Source organism: Coloeus monedula (assembly GCF_965178545.1).
Source record: "Coloeus monedula genome assembly, chromosome: 18".
Classification (NCBI taxonomy): domain Eukaryota; kingdom Metazoa; phylum Chordata; class Aves; order Passeriformes; family Corvidae; genus Coloeus; species Coloeus monedula.
Window position 1 is genome coordinate 3,126,572 of NC_138798.1, and position 15,847 is coordinate 3,142,418.

Sequence of the window (15,847 nt, forward strand, 5' to 3'; positions counted from 1 at the left end):
CCGGGGGAACACGGACACGGACACGGACACGGACACGGACACGGACACGGACACGGACACGGACACGGGGCGGGAGACACGTCTCTTAGCGGCCCCCGCGGGGCACCAGGCACCGAGGTGGTTCCTCAGCTCAGGAAACACCAGGAACGGCGGTCACCGCCCGCAAGGCCGTCCCTTCTCAGTGCCCGCGTTCACCCCTCTCCCAGTGCACCTGCACACACACGCGCAGCTCATCCTGAGCCCCGGAGCTCCAACGCCAATTCCCGTTAGCAAAGTCAATGACCGGAGCTCGCATCCACCCTGCGGAAAGGCCGCGGCTGAACAGAAGCTTTGTTGTCTTTAAATAATAACTCAGTCCAAGGATACAATAGCAAAGGGCTCCCTGGAGTATTTGAGCTGCTTCCAGAAATAAGGCTCTGAGTTTGAAGCGTTTCCATACGAGCCTCAGAGTGTGGTCAATAATGCAGCTGGGTTTTAAGTCACTTAGTGCTGAATAAATTAACCCAATTATTCCCCTTCTTCCCATTCCACAAATCCAGGGCAGCCCCGATACAAAATCATAGTGCTCTGCAGATCCTTGATGCATCGCTTGAGCTCAGTTTTCTATATTGATTTTAAAGCCATCATTTTAAACTCTCAAGGGGTTTAAACTCAATGAGTTCATCCAGTAACCTCAAACACATTTAAATCGGTGCAGCTCCTGCTTGGATGCTACACCAATTTCTCTGTGTAGCTGCTGGACGGCTTCAGGGTGAGCATCACAGCATTGTTATCATTGGCTTTTTTAGGGGAATTTATGTCATAGCCACAGCAGGAGATGGTGAGGATGGAGCCTGAGAAGGTTCTGTGCAGGTAGAGGAATAAATGCACTGTAAAGGCTTGAGGAAACTTGGAAACAGCTGGAGCAGCTGAGCTTCCTTCCCTCTGTGGGTAACACTGGCGAGCAGGCAGGGAAAGAATGTGAAGACCAGCTCTGATCAGAACTGGCTGGGCATTCTAGGGCATTAATACCCAGAGGAAAGGCTGTCACTGGGGTAATTAAAGAGAAAACGGAAGATGAAATGAAAGAGTTAACGAGGGGAATCCACGGAGTGTTGTGTTTCTCTGCAATAATTGGTGGCAGTGGATGGAGCAGAGACTCCCACCTTTGGCTGCCCTCGAGCAGGAAGAACACTGGCACAGGGCTGTGGGAGGGGCACTGGTGTCCCAAAGTGCTCCCAACCTGCATGGGACCGAGCAGCCCACTTGTGCTGTGCTGAGAAGTGTCAGAAATTCAGTGCTAAATGTGTTCAGTGAGCAAGAAAAACACAGCAAAGCATCACCTTTATTAGCTTATTTGATCTCTTAGTTAAAAAATAAGTTCAAATTGTGGTAACAGCATGTCTTGTCCAATCAGCAAAGATAAATCCAGTTTAAATGCTAAAAAAAGGTGACATCATACTTGGCTACTGCTCTGCACTGCAAACAGAGGCCATACACACCTGATCTGATAAACTTTTGCTGGAAGAACCAGCTCCTGAGTGTGGAAAGTTGTTCTGCCCACCTTGTGGGTGACAGCTCTCCCATTTCAGCAACATCAGTGGCATTCCTGCTTACAACACTAATTGGGAACTTCCTATAAACATCTCTCTCTACAAGGCAAGAAATCCAGAACAAAAAGCTTGGCTGTGTCATACTCTATAAATATTTCAGAGCCACCATAAAAAAAAAGAAAAATAGTTCCTATGTTGTAACAATTACACACTTCAGATTCTTAAAAAACAAGCTAGTGTTTAACCTGAGCTCTCAGCTATAAAAATAGCTTTGTTAATCTTGGCATAATTCTGTGTTTTATTTCAAGATAAAATACATTCCCGCAGAGTCACATCTTCGTGCCACTTGTGAGTCTTTCAAACACTCAGGAGGACCATGGAAAAAAATGAGGTAACTTTCCATTGTAGCTGCTGGGTTGATGATCCTCAGTCCTCAGAATTACTTCTGTGTTGGAAACAACTTCTTCCTCTGCAGAAAATGAAAAGATTTTTATTAAAAAGCAGGAACATTTCCTCTGAAATATCTGATGCAATCACACGTATGTCAATTTACTACACACATTTTCACACTGCAAACAGAGTAAGAACACAGAGTAAAAATTTAAAGAGAAAAAGGTAAACAAAGTACTTCACAGAAAGACAACAGTCCCAGTGCCACCACCGGAGTGTTGGGAAATAAAACCTTTCCAGCTGGCTTTGAGGAAAGGAGTGATCTTTGTGCCCCAGGCCAGCCACTGAGTCACCATTTATGAGCAGTGGCACATGCTGCTGTCTCCAAAACTGAATATAGCCTTTTACTCACTGCTTTCCTCCTGAGTTCTTCAACTCCCTCCCACCCAAGCTCTCTCTAGAGGCAAAACAACTGACTGATGAGAATAGCTAAATCACTGGCAGCTAGGGAGGAAATTACCCTAATGTTTGTCAGTGCACCTGCCTTCAAATGAGTTTCAAAGCAATTTAAAACCAAACAAACACAACCAAAATCAATTCTGTATATGAAATTCCACAAATGTTTCGTTATTTCTGGACCTGCTCTGCTTCAGATCTAACTGATCACAGTGATTCAGTCCCTTTTAACACACAAAGAAAATGAGAATTACACATTAGCCAGTGCCTCGCAGAGTCCCTCATTCTTGTCATGGATCCACAGTGGATTGTGGTGTGTTTGTTCCACTGGCTCTTTCTCACTTGAGGCAAATGTGATTATTTCTGTAGGCTCAGCGTGCTCTCACCACTCTGCTGCCTCAGCACGGGGCTCAGCACTTTTGGGGATTTGCTCCTGAAGCTTTGTAACATCAGTGGTTTCAGCATGCAAGTCACAGTGCTGGCTTCAGCCTATAAAACCTCCGGCTGCTTTTACCTCAGGGCTCTTTTTAGGAAAAGAAGAGCTCTCTCTGTGCACAGGAACGTTACAGCAGAGTCAGGTCTGGCATTCCAGCTACTCAGCATCCCTCTCCTCCAAGAGCTCCATCAGCTGCACTCCGCAGATCCGACGGGTTTTGAGAGAAGACTCAGTGTCTCCAGGCTTAATGGAGAACCAGCAGAACACGAGGATGCTGCAAACCACTCAGACTCCCCAGGGCACAGCAGGTTTGGCTCCACAGGGCACAAAGAGCTCAGGGACTGCAGCTGGAATATCCAACAGAGAACTGAGCACCAGCTCCCCACTGGATTGAGGCTGATCCACATGAGAAACCCGGTGCCACAGAGTGTCACAGCCCAGCTGGCTGTGGGATAACCTCCCTTTGCAGGCATGAGCTCAGGTTGTGTCAGCACTGGAAGACTTCTTTTTTTTGCCAGTTTTTCTCCTCATTGTTGCTGGTTCTTATTCAGTTTCATGTGGTCTTCAGGATTTTGACCATATCTGGTTACACTTTTGTCCTCAGAACCAGACAAGGTGGTGCCTATCGCAAGCATCCAATCCACAATAGGAGAACAAATAATCAGAGAGTGAGAAATTTCCTGATTCAAAAAGAAAAAAACAATCTGCCGTGGGTAAGGCTGCTTTGGATATTCTGAAACAGCTCTATTCAATACATTCTACTTCTGGGGCTCTGAGCCCAGGAACAGTATCCTAAAACAGCCCTTGGCCTTGGCACTGGAAAAAACTTCCCAATCTCTCATTCAACAATGTTCACATCCTTGATCCTGTTATCTGTAACACACAGAAGGGTTTTAACTACAGTAAGGAGGGTGCAGGTACTGGGGAATGAAGCTGTGAGATCTGACTGCCCTGAGGATGAGGAACATGCTTGAGAAAAGTTTAATTATTTGACTAAAGGAACTACTTGCTGCCTTAATATCTGTTTGCTGTTACAGTAATCACAAGAGTTTTATTGGAAATGCACTTAGAATCCTGTGCCAGGCCCATCTCAGAAATCTATAAAGTGTATTAATATTGCAGATGCATTTATATAGAGGGAAGCAAACAATAAAAGATGAAGCTGAAAACACCTTCATGCTCACGGAACATCACAGAGAAAAAAAAGAAGCTTAGTATCTCTTTCTTCTGCAGCAGATAACTGGCTTCTATGAAGAGTTTCTGCAAGCTCTGTTGTTTCCATTGTAATGTAAAAAAACTACATGGAAATCAAAGGACTCAGAGAATAAAATTTCCAGAGCTGCCAGGTTCAAGATGGTGAGCAGCAGGGGTACACTTCTTAATTCCCTCTTCTCCTCCCTCCCCCAAGCAGGGCACAGAATCCAACATGTACCAATTCTTCCTGATGAAATTCTAAAGGCTGTTTTTTAATATGTATTATGTTCTAAAGCACAGTTTAAAAGAGCCCCAGGTAAGCCTGGTTTTAAGCACAGGTTAGTTGGCCTGCATAGATTAACTTGAACACGCTTGACGAGTTTTTGCCCAGATCCGCTCTGAAAGCAGATCAAAGCTCCACAGATGTGGCTCAGGATCTGCTCCCGCCACTACACACGAGCCTGCTTCATTTTCTATCCACTAAAGCACCCGTGCTGAAGGAGAAGCCAATTTCCAAGCTCAAAAATGCAGCATCAGATTATAAAGCAGAGTCATGGGCAGCCAGAGTAGCTGAGCTATGATGTGCCAAGCAGTGAGCAGGAGCCAGACAGCTGATGGGGCTGGGCAAGAGCCACAAGCAAGCACTGTGTTGCAGGGAGCTTTTCAGGAATCCTCCTACTCAGGAGTCTTTGCAGAAGACTAAACTGCTGCTGTCTTTGCCACTGAATGAAATCCTGCAGAGGAACTTCTGAACAAAATATCCTTTCAGTTTATGCAAACGCTGGCACACAACCTTTACACTCAGGCCCAGCACAGCGAAGGTTTTATGGTGCTGGATGTTATAAAAATGGCTTTGTCTGTTCCTTACAGTAACGTTGTTCTGGTCAAGTTCATCTAAGGCTAAAAGGAGTGCAACTTTTTAGAGGGAGGTGATACATGTGAGGATGAAGATGAGGGTTCAGCACTGCTCTGAACCCAGGAGCCTAAATCCTCCCTTTGGGATATACACCAGCACAAGTGTACTCATTTCTAGGGACAAAAGGTACAATGTCCTTGTCAAACAAGGCAGAAATTCTTATGGATATTTATCCACCAAACAAGTGACCCTTTCTCTGATTACTTCTACTGCCCAAATACTCACCAGGAACTTTATCAGCACTTGTGCTCATAAAATAAACTGCCGTGACAGCTACATACAGGTTCTTTTCTTTGACCACTGTATATATTCTCTGACCCTGACCCTGCAATGAAGGAGCTAAAACTATTAACCCACAAAAGCTCTAAATTTATTTAAGCTGAGCTTCTGGTTTAAATCCTTATCCAAAAGTATCCTATATACCACCTATTCCCTATACTGCCCTCCTTTCCATGAATATAATAATAAACTAGTTCTGACTGTGAGTCTCTGGGACAGCAGAGCAGTGAGTGTGTGCTGAGCCTGAGAAACCATCTCATTTTCTTTAAGGGAGAAAGAACCAGTGTTCACTTTTTTTTAGACCTCCTACAGCTTGCCCCAAAATGATTTCTGCCTTCCATCTGTTTAGACACATGCAGAAGTCAAATCCTGTCATGACCTTGAGCAGCCATACAGAATCCTATAAAAAATTCAAGCACTAAGGCATGCAGGAACTGTCTTTTCATAACCAATATCCTCCTCATGCTTTGCTAATGCAGTGCAAGCCAAGCATAAGGGAAAGGATGTTCCCAATCAGTATTCCTGAGCACCTGACCTGAGTCCTGGGAGAGCAATCTGTACCTTATTCATGTTGTTGGTGTTGGGAATGCAGGAAGGGCTGGTGTGGAGAAGGCTGAGCTCCAGATCAGTAAGCATCTGTCGGGACTGGGCCAGCAAGCGCTCCAGCTTCCAGAACAGGGAACTGGTATCCTGGGGGACACAGAGAGGAGCCAGAGTTATGGAGGGATCTTTTTTTGGAGTATTTAAAAGAATTATAAAGCACCAAGAACTAGCATTTTGATTTTGAAATGTTTCTGTTCAAAATACTGCAACGTAACAGACACTGTCTAACTGCTGGTGCTTCTGATTAACACACAGCTCCTTCCTCCTGACATTTTTTAACAGATTTCCACACGCCTGTATATGGAGCTCACACAAGAGAGGCACTTCAGGGATAAAGGAGAGAATAAAGACATGAGAAAGAGGGAAGACCAAGCAGAACAGGAAAGAAACATGTCCAACAGCTTCTGATAACTGCATCCACATGTACTCAGATATTTAGTGGAATTACCAATTAGCCAGCATCCATTTTCCTCAAGCTTTTCATTCCAAAACCTTATTTATTTTTTAAAAACTCATTTCTACTTATGCTGTCAAAGGCATATTGAGACAACAAGGAGTTGTTTTTCAAAAATATGTTACCACCTTTTCCTTAAGCCTGCTGTCTCATCATTTGAGCCCCCAGTTCTTCCATGCTGGGAGACATTTGCATTCCTACCACCAGTCATAATTCCCCTTAAAATCAGTCAAGGACGTTGTGCAATGAGATACTGACTGTGTTCCTGCAGCATCTGTTTGTTGGTTTAGTCACTGCCAGGTCACTGATGTCCAGAGGGGAGTCTTCACCAGAGGATTTCCCGGAATTTTGAGTCATGTCACTCTTCTGAGTGGATGTCAAATGGGGAGAAGCCAAGTGGTAGGAATTCAGATCCACATTTTCTTCACTGTTAAAAAAAATTAAGACATTGGCAGAAACAGTATCACCATCCTTCTTAAACTTTCAAGGGAAAATTATGGCACAACATAAATAACTGTGGGCCCTGAGCCAAGGAAACCAAGAAGCTTGGGAGGTTATCCTGTTCCTCAGAGCATTCCCATGCTTTACAGCTTCCCTACATCAGTTTCATCCTCTGAGGACAAGGGCTTGACATTCAACCAGTCTCAGCCAGCTCCAGGACCATGTGCTTGAGTGTGCACTTAACCCTGCAAAGAGCACATGAAAGGCAATACTTCATTCTTCCCAACACTCTGCTACTCCCTCTTCCCTCACACCCAACTCCGTTTTTGGTTTCAATCAACCATTAGGCAAATTAATATTTGCAGGTATACCTTTCAAGGGAATTTCACAGTCATCATCTTACTTCAGAGATCACAGGAGAGCTTTCCCAAAGAGGCTTGGGTTTATTTATTTTTAAATACAGGAGCAAACCACATTCATCAACTTCTGAACATAACAGAAGCAGAGTGCTAGCCCTGCCTGGATAGGCAAATAATGAAAAAAAAAGTGTATTTTGAAGAAAATATCATGTTTGAATTGACAACATTTCGTTAGATATTCTTTAGATACTTATTTTGGTGTAACAATGCATTCCATACCGGGCAAGACTGTTAAAAATAAGCGTATTTTTAACTGACATTCAATCTAGGAAAAAGGCCTCATGAGAGTTGCCAGCTCATGAGTGTCTGCTGTGTCCCATTTCACTTCTCCCATAAAACACTGGGATAAAACAGACTCTCTTTTAGGAGAGAAAAGCTCATGTCTGTGTTTGTGACAAGGAAAGGTTCTGTGGAGACATGAGGGAACAAGCAGCCTGGAACAGGGATGTGAGGACATGAGATGAGCATGGCCTGTCCTGGAAAACACACAGGTTGGAAAGGAAGGGGAAACTGGTTTGATTTTGAGGCAGAGAAATGGCTCAGGAATGGGTGGCTTAGTCCAGCCCGAGCAGACTCAACAAGTACCAGCTGATGCTCCATCTTTGAAATGAGAATTGAGATAAAAATCCAAAGGCAGCAAACGTTGGCCCAACATAAATGAAGTCACCAAGTCAGAACACACAGAAATGATTCCTGCACTCGGGGATTTCACAATCCCCTTTGCTGTTGGGGAAGGTATTTGACTGTTAACAGCCTCCTTGTTGGCTGCTCCAGAATTCAGGAACTCATGGCAAAAATATTTGCTGGGCTGACAGGGAGGTGCCAGCACCCTTCCCTAAACACAAACTACATCATCAGCACTATGAAAGCAGCAGTGGAAAACTGGAGGATCCAGATTCAAGTCCCAGGAGGAACGCTGTGTTTGGTCTCTGCCATTAATCCCTCACAGAAGCAACGCTCCTGCCTTCCTCCCATTTAGGGGCGAGGATTTATTGCCTGGCAAATCCGAGTCTGCAGAGGCTGGAGAGCAGACAGTCAGGGATTTGCACTGAGTCAATCCATCTCCAATTAGCAGGGCCCCAGGACCAAATGTGGGCATCAAGAAAACTGGATAGCTCAGCAGCAAATCCCCAGTGGGTAGCACAGCCCCCCCAACTAGAGGATATCTTTTCTAGCTGCACTGCCCAGCTTAAATTTGTCCATTTTCTTTTAAAATTCACTCAAGGACAAGACAAATAGGACAAGACAAAAAGTGAAAGCAGCTTTCATGATCCAGCCTCAAAAGGGATTTGGAGGGATGGCAGTGTGTCATTGGTGCTGCAGGGGGAGTAAAGAAGAAAGGTCAGGGTAGACAGAAGGGGAGTGGAGTCTTTACAATGATTTATAGCCAGTGGAAACTAGAGAGAGCCCACACGGGTGTGTGAAGCTCAGCTAAGGCACGTGGGAATGTGCCAGGCCAGCATTCTTTTTCAGTGGCTGCCCATTCACCTTGTTCCTGAACAGGTTTGTCTCACTGCAGGAAGGATTTCTACAATATTTCTATTTCAAAAGCCACACAGAATGAAAGCATCCATACATCAGATCTTTCAATTCCAAAACATTTATCTGTTTGGATGCTGGGCAGACTTGCTGGCAAACACTGTTAGCAGGTTTAAACAGCTGTTCATTTACTGTGCTTGTCAAACCACCAGCTGGAAGGCTCCTCCTCTGGCTAAAAGGCAGCTATGAAATCACTGTGAAACTTCAGAAATCCTTCTAAAATAGAGCTGGCAAATTAATTTTTTGAAAGGAAATAGAGGAACCAACAGAACAAATCCAGAGCAAGCCCCAGCTCTGAATGCCTCTGCTTGTGCAGGCACAAAGCTACTTCTGAGCAGCATTTTTATCTCTGAGACATTCCAACACCACTGAGGCACCTGAGTCTTCTTCTGACACTTCTCAGCATTAGAAACCTCATTTTGCTTGTCCCCAACCACCTGTCCTCTTCCTCCCACAGCACAGACAGAGGGATAGAGTCCCATGAACTGGATGGTGGACAGATTGCTGTCCTGTAAATCTTGCCATCTCATTTCTTGCCCTGACAGAGGCAGCAGCCTGTGCTTAGAGCTGTGTCCTACATTCTTGCCCAGCCAAGGTGTGATTTCTCAATAGAAGTAATACAGTCACTAAAGCATCACACAAAACCTGGATCTGTTTCTTGCCTCACAGAAACATCATGGTACAAGTCCAGCTCTGGTCAGAACGTATCTGACCCATCAGAGTTACAAGCAACACCCGGGATTTCAAAAAATCCTAAGATTTTCTCAATTAGTTTATTTGCCTAAGTTATATGGTATTGCGGCTTCTCCTGCCCACACAGCTCTTGAGGACAAGAGATAAGGAAAAATAAATGCATAAAAATAGAATCATGATACTTTAAGAGCTATTTTTATTTTAAATTTGTTACTTTTCAAGTTGATAGACTAAATTTAAACCAGCAGTTACTTTATACATAGCTTGAGATAATATCAAGAGCTTATACTCCTAAATTTCTACATAACTCTAGCTTATACTTATTTCTTAAAGGCAACAAACTCATAACCTTTTTGAGCAGGTACATTTAATCTCTTTTGCAGTCTCAAAACAGCTGTAATCTTTTCCACAGCATGTATTTCCATCTCTCTTTTTGGGTTTGAAAATCTCCAGCCATTCCAGATCTGATAGTGGCTTCCATCGCTCATCTTCATTTACAATTAAGTTCTTAATACAGGAATCAGATTCAGACTTGCAAGTCACAGGAGTGTCTCTGCTTTCTTGGCCAGACTCAATTTCAGATCTCTCTTCCCAGGTTTTCTTTCCATTATCACTTTTGTCAGATGTGATGTTCTGGATCAAAGTGCTTTGCAAATCTACATGAGATCTTATGTTAAGCCAATGATCATATGAAGGCAAAGACACCTCAAAGGTTTGTCGGTCTCTGCTTTTCACTCCATTCTCTCCAATTTCCCTGTTTCTCAATGGCCTTGTGTTGTTTGCCTCATGAAATTTTTCACTCTCTAGCTCATCAAAGCTTGATGCAACATCCTGCTTTTCTCCTTCTTCCGCAGGGACAGCCAAGCCTTTCACAACTTTTTGACACCGCTTTAAGAACGCTGAGGTAGTTTCCTCCAAGTCTGAAGCATTCTGTAACTGTCTATTATCTACTTCACACATCTCAGGGGTGGGTTTTACCCTACTTGCTGGAACTGGTGCAGTTCCACACTCCTCGCACATCCTGTGGCTGCCCTCAGTCCTACCCATGTCTGTCTCGCTGGGGCTTTCAGAGGCAGAGAATGTGGCCCCTGTGCTACAACGGCACGACAAAAACAAGTCAGAAATGCTGCAGGTAAAGAGCATCCCCAAGTGCACTCCTAAAGCTCTACAGAACAGAGGCTGCTGCCACGGTTCTGCAGCAGCTCACACATCACCAGGCAACTGTATCCTGCCAAAACCCCACAGAAAATCTGCCCAGATCCGGCTGTTACTTTTCAAATCAGTCTGAGAGTTGCCTCATGTTTTATACAGTGTGGTGATTCTGTCTGAACCTCCAGGGTGTGCACCAATTCTCTAAGTTTACTTCCTAAAATAAACTTAGCTTTTTAAACAAAAGTAGTAGGGAGTCAGATTAACACCCCTACCACCAGACTACTTCATTTTCTAAAAAAATCATGAGATGTCTGGCCTGCTACAATACTTGGTCTGTGACTGATGTTCACGGCCTCTCTCAACCAAATAAAAAACAAGGTACTTGACAGCTTCACTGGATGTTTGTGGTTGAGTCCAGCAAAGCCATCCTGACCCAGCACACACCTCTGTTAGGATGTTAGTTAAGGCTGAACAGTGAAGTCTCTCTTTGAGGATAAACTATTTAAGAAAAAAAACCTAAAAATATCTTTACCTCCTTCCACTTGCTGCCTTTTCATGCTTTTGCCTGGAATCCTGAGAGCTATCCAAGTTGACATGAAGGAAGTGTAAGTCCTGCTGCTGTTTTACACAGACCTGTTAGAGACCGTGAGGGGCATTAGTAAATGTCTGGGTGCATGAACATCATCATCAGGCAGTACCACAGTGCCTGTCTTCCAAAAACATCCTCAAAATGTTTTTCTAAACCAATGCCTGTAGTCAAACTATTGACAAAGACTTCCAAATCCAAGAGGACATCTCTGTATGTATTTAGGAAAATAACATTTTGCAGCAATAAACAGGATTTCTATTAGGAGACTGGATTATTCTTCTAAGATGGAACCACACTGAACCATAAATAAAATACCATTACTGTTATCTGATACTTAATTCATGTTGTTATTATGTTGTCCACAGTTACAGAATGTAACATGGATGAGGATCATGGGATTTGGCTTTCACTGCAGGGGATTTTTTGTGAAGCTAATGTAGAAGGTAACTACCCATCAATTATTTACTGTTTAAAAAATGGAACATGCCTTGAGAACCTCAACTGAGAGCAGGTGAACGCACAGGGTTTAGGTCTTGAAAAACAAATCTGCCAGGACACCATGTCCCTTACACTGCTGAGTTCACCTTGGGCAGGTGTGCAATCCCAATTCTGCTGCCCTTCACTTGACTTCCAAGCAAGCACCACGGGCTTTTCAGCTTAACCCCAAACGAAACAAATCAACATTCTACAGGGATCCCAGCAAGGCACAAACAGACTTTTTTTTTCCTTAATTAATAATAATCAGATCTAACTTCTTTACACTGTTCCACGCAGGTCTGATGTTACTGAAAATGCTTCTCTAACCTCAGAGCAGAAACACAATCAGGGCTGTACCTGTCGCAAACTGGACAATTGTTTTTCAATCCGCACTTGCTTGGACTTGGCAAACTGATAAAGTTGGTCCTTTCGCTGTGCTTCCTCCACTGTTTCAAAACATAATAATTGCTTCAATTACTTCAGGTGAATAGATACAAAGCAAGTGCATTGCTAATGCTGTGTCTGTAGCAGTAGAAGGTGGTACTGAAACAAAACAAAAGCATTTTCTTAATATCAACAGGATCTGCTTCTCCTCCAGATAAAAAGAGCACAAAACCCACAAGAAAACTAAAAAATCAAGTGTTTTCCTTGGGCTTTTCCTCAGCACCTGACTTCATTTTACTAGCAGCAATACCGTGTTTCATTGGCTGATTTATTTAACATTTTCAGAAAGGAAAGGAAATAGAAAAGGGAAAGGGAAAAGGGGAAAAAAAAGAGGCAAGGATAAAGGAAATTCAGTTAATTAATTCTAATTCATGCATGTACAGGGAAGCGCTGAGAAACAACTCCCAATTCTATTGGTTTTAAAATAATGAGACATGGGATCAATGTCTGGCAAAGGTAATAGCAGACTAAAAGTGATAGGCAAGGAAATTTTCCAGCAGGGGACACCTTTGGCCACCTAATCTTTCAAGGTCTCTGTGGCTGTCCCCAAGAATATTGCAGTGACCTTTTCTATCCACTGCAGCACCAGATGTTCTTCCATCCAAAACCAAAGGTATTACGGAGCGCAAGATGCAGTTTACTGAGGTCTGCATATTAAACCAGCCTAAACCAAACCCATCAGCTAAAGAAAGCAACAGAGAAGAGAAAGTCTCAAAATTTTCAGGAGAGAATCCCCCAAGCCACTTACTCCCCCCCATGTAATCACTTTGGTGAACTTTCTGCTTTCACAAGATTTTATAAAGTGTCCCTGCAGAAGCCCCAGATATTGCTTCCATAGAAGAATGGCACACAAGGGATATACTTTTATTAAACTGCAAGGAAGGTAGGTACCAAGCTGCCTCCTTCACAGATATCGGTGAACTGCTGCCTAGAAGCCTCTGAGCTGTAGAAAGCCAAGGCATGAAAGGCCAACTGCCCACCTTTACCTGCCAGCATCAGCTCACTCCTCAAGCAGCCATTTTCTTGTTTCAGGTGACTGATTTCCTCCTGGTGCTTGCTGCTTTCTTTCATCTTTTCAGAGAGGACATCTGTAAAACAAAGTGTAGCATTTCCCAGAGTGAAAAGGACTCATGCTGGCCTACACTAAATTAGGTGCCCAGTATAAACATTTACCTTTCATCTTATTCACTTGAAACATGACATCGCTCAGGGTCAGATTGAGGTCTTGCTGTTTTCTGTTGCGACTGAATTCCTCCAGCTTCGCTGCATGCAGTGCACCTTCCAGTGTCTTAAACTTGGATGTAACCTCAGTAATCTGATCAGTTGTTTCAGTTAAGGCCTTGTCCTGAAATAGAAAACAGAATGAATTCTTATTTTTTATGTTATGGGTGGGTTTTGACAAAACAACAGTACATCTTTCTGCAGCAGTTAAAGCGATGCACAGACTTCCTTCTGAGCTTTTGGGGAAAAAAAACCCCTAAAATTAAAGCTTGGAAACAAGCTTGTTTATGAAAATAAACCAGTTTATTGCTGACTACTTTTCCCTTCTCAAACCAGCCTAAGACTTAACCATGAGTGAGATCACCAGTGACAGAAGCCTCATGGCACAGTCAGCAACAGCTGCACTGCAGTTTGACCACATTTAGTGCCCATGAGATGACAGATGTTACAGACGTTACCTTCAGCTGAAGCATAGTGAGAAGCTCCTGTTCCCTCGCTTGCAGCTGGCCTGTCTTAGCAGACAGTTCCAAAACTGAGCAGTGGAGACTCAGATTTTTCTCCTAGTGAACAGAAATAAGTGTCAGCTATTACTTCAGTGATTGAAAGTTACTGGTTTTTTCCAGTAAATGCATCCATGTTATTTAAACATCATGAATGGTTATGCAGGATCCTGAGCAAACTGAAGAAAAGAGGACTGGAGTAAAAATTATTCCCCAATCAGCTTGTGATCAAGGGTCTTAATACCCTGCATGTCTCAGTTTTGGAATGTTACAGTTCATCACAGGCATCCTGTACATGCATAGACTGCAAGATCAGATCATTACTCAGTCCCTACCTCCAGAGCCTGGCAGTGAACAGATGAATCTGATACTTTTTGGGTGAGCTCTTTAAACTTCTGTTGTGTGTTTTCAAGTGTTGTCTTACTGTCATTATGCTGGGATTCTAACAACTTCAACTTTTTGGTCAGTGATTTTATAATTGCATTTCTCTCATTCAGCTCATCTGAAAAGGAAGGAGACAAAGTTATCTGTGAGAAAACAGCTCAGAGGCTGTCATGCAACTTCTTAAATCTCAGAAATCATTTAACCCAGTGTTTTAAAATCACACAATTCAGAACTGGATGCTTGTGTTGCACACTCTGAAGGAGGATTCCCTGGCTACCCAGGTCAGATGGAGCAGGAACCTGTGTGGTGAGCTCTGTGCTGAGACTGTTCAGAGCCACCAGGTGTTTCACTGGGTGGTTTGTGTTTGTTCAGAGCTGTGCAGCAGAACCTCAGGGCACAGGGCTCTGTAACTCGCCATCAAGTTGCAAATTTTTCTCTTCCCCAACATTTATTTAATCAGATTATTTTTTAAAGAATTCACAGAAGCAATTACACATTCAGACGAGAAAGAGTTATCTGATCATCATACCCCCTTTAAAATCAGATCACTTCAGCACCAGTGTGAAAGTTTAGATCTCAGAAACAGACAATAAAATTTAAAGGCTGAAGGGTAGGAAAGGGTTCCTTATACGATGCAAAACTGTTATTGAGGGGTCAAAGCAGCTGAATATACTTTTAAGACCAAGATCTTCTTCTTTACATCACAACACTTACTGGTTAATAAGCTGCATCGTTCTGCTAAAGTCAGTATTTTTTGGCGATCATCTTCCCAGGCCTGAATGTGTCTCTCATGCACTGCCACCATGTCATTGAGCTCCTTGTCACGATCTTTCAGTTCTGCAATTAAAAGCTTGAGTTCTTGTCTCTGTCTCCTAATGATGCTGTTCTTGCGATCTGGGCTAAATGCCTATAAAAGGTGAGACAGGAATGCATTTCAACACAAGGAAGTGACAAGCTATCGCATAATAAACTCGAGGCTTTTATTTCAGTAGAGTTATGTTTATATTATAAATAGAAACCATTTCAAAAAGTTCCTTATGCTCGTGGTACAACCTGTGGCCTTTGACTGAAGCCCTTTGCATGACAAGGTGGTACCACCTGTGGTCCATGACTCAAACCGCCAGCAGCACAATGAGTACCCTCCAACCAAAGAGAGAGCTGATTGTTAGCGGCGCTTTCATGTTTTACCTGGGGAGAAGCAGAAGGCAGCAGCGATGAACTCATAGGGGACTGGGGGCCAGAGCGCTGCCAGGCATTAGTGGAACCGGGAACGCTTCAAGGATGTCACGTTCAGCATGGAGGCTCCCGCGTTCAGCAGCCCCGTTACCCGCCGACCCTGAGGGAGCACAAGCGGCGTTGAGCCGGAGCGGGGCGGGGGCGGCCCTGCGGCCTCCCGCAGGCCTGAGGGGGGCCCTGAGGTACCTCCCCCGGGGAGCGGCCCCCCTTCCCGGGCAGGCCTGCAGCACCTCCCCGCTGTCCCGCCCGGCTGGGAAGGCCCTTCCTAAGCCCGGGGGCTTCCCGTGCCCCCCGTCCCCGCCCGTTACCCCCGCCCGCCCCAACCCACCGCCGCCGCCCGGCCCCGCCCGCCGTTGGTGGAAGCTCCGCCCCCCGCACCGAAGGGACCGCGGGTTCGAGTCCTGGGGCCGCCGGTTCGAGGCCCTCAGCCACAGGTTCGAGTCCCGCGGCCGCCGCACCCGGAGCTCTGCGGGCGGGGCTGGAGCTGCCAGA

The 15,847-nt window shown here is 44.4% G+C and overlaps 2 protein-coding genes across 2 annotated transcripts; both read right to left on the reverse strand.

Annotated features, from left to right (window-relative positions):
- Positions 1 to 3,341: 3,341 nt before the first annotated feature.
- On the reverse strand, positions 3,342 to 15,577 carry CCDC62 (coiled-coil domain containing 62; the record flags this gene model as incomplete). The annotated part of the gene is made up of 11 exons (XM_082293409.1): positions 15,308 to 15,577; positions 14,834 to 15,026; positions 14,071 to 14,237; positions 13,694 to 13,795; positions 13,188 to 13,359; positions 13,001 to 13,102; positions 11,928 to 12,016; positions 11,037 to 11,137; positions 6,519 to 6,687; positions 5,765 to 5,893; positions 3,342 to 3,494 (listed from the first exon to the last, which is right to left on the reverse strand). Exons 1-11 carry the CDS (start codon positions 15,341 to 15,343, stop codon positions 3,342 to 3,344), a joined length of 1,413 nt encoding a protein of 470 aa, XP_082149535.1. The 5' UTR covers positions 15,344 to 15,577.
- On the reverse strand, positions 9,693 to 10,970 carry LOC309579950 (uncharacterized protein). The gene has a single exon (XM_082293542.1). It carries the CDS (start codon positions 10,493 to 10,495, stop codon positions 9,695 to 9,697), a length of 801 nt encoding a protein of 266 aa, XP_082149668.1. The 5' UTR covers positions 10,496 to 10,970; the 3' UTR covers positions 9,693 to 9,694.
- Positions 15,578 to 15,847: the final 270 nt, after the last annotated feature.

Bases quoted from the DNA above. Each gene is read 5' to 3' on its own strand.
- LOC309579950 (XM_082293542.1), bottom strand. From the start codon at position 10,495: ATGCTCTTTACCTGCAGCATTTCTGACTTGTTTTTGTCGTGCCGTTGT.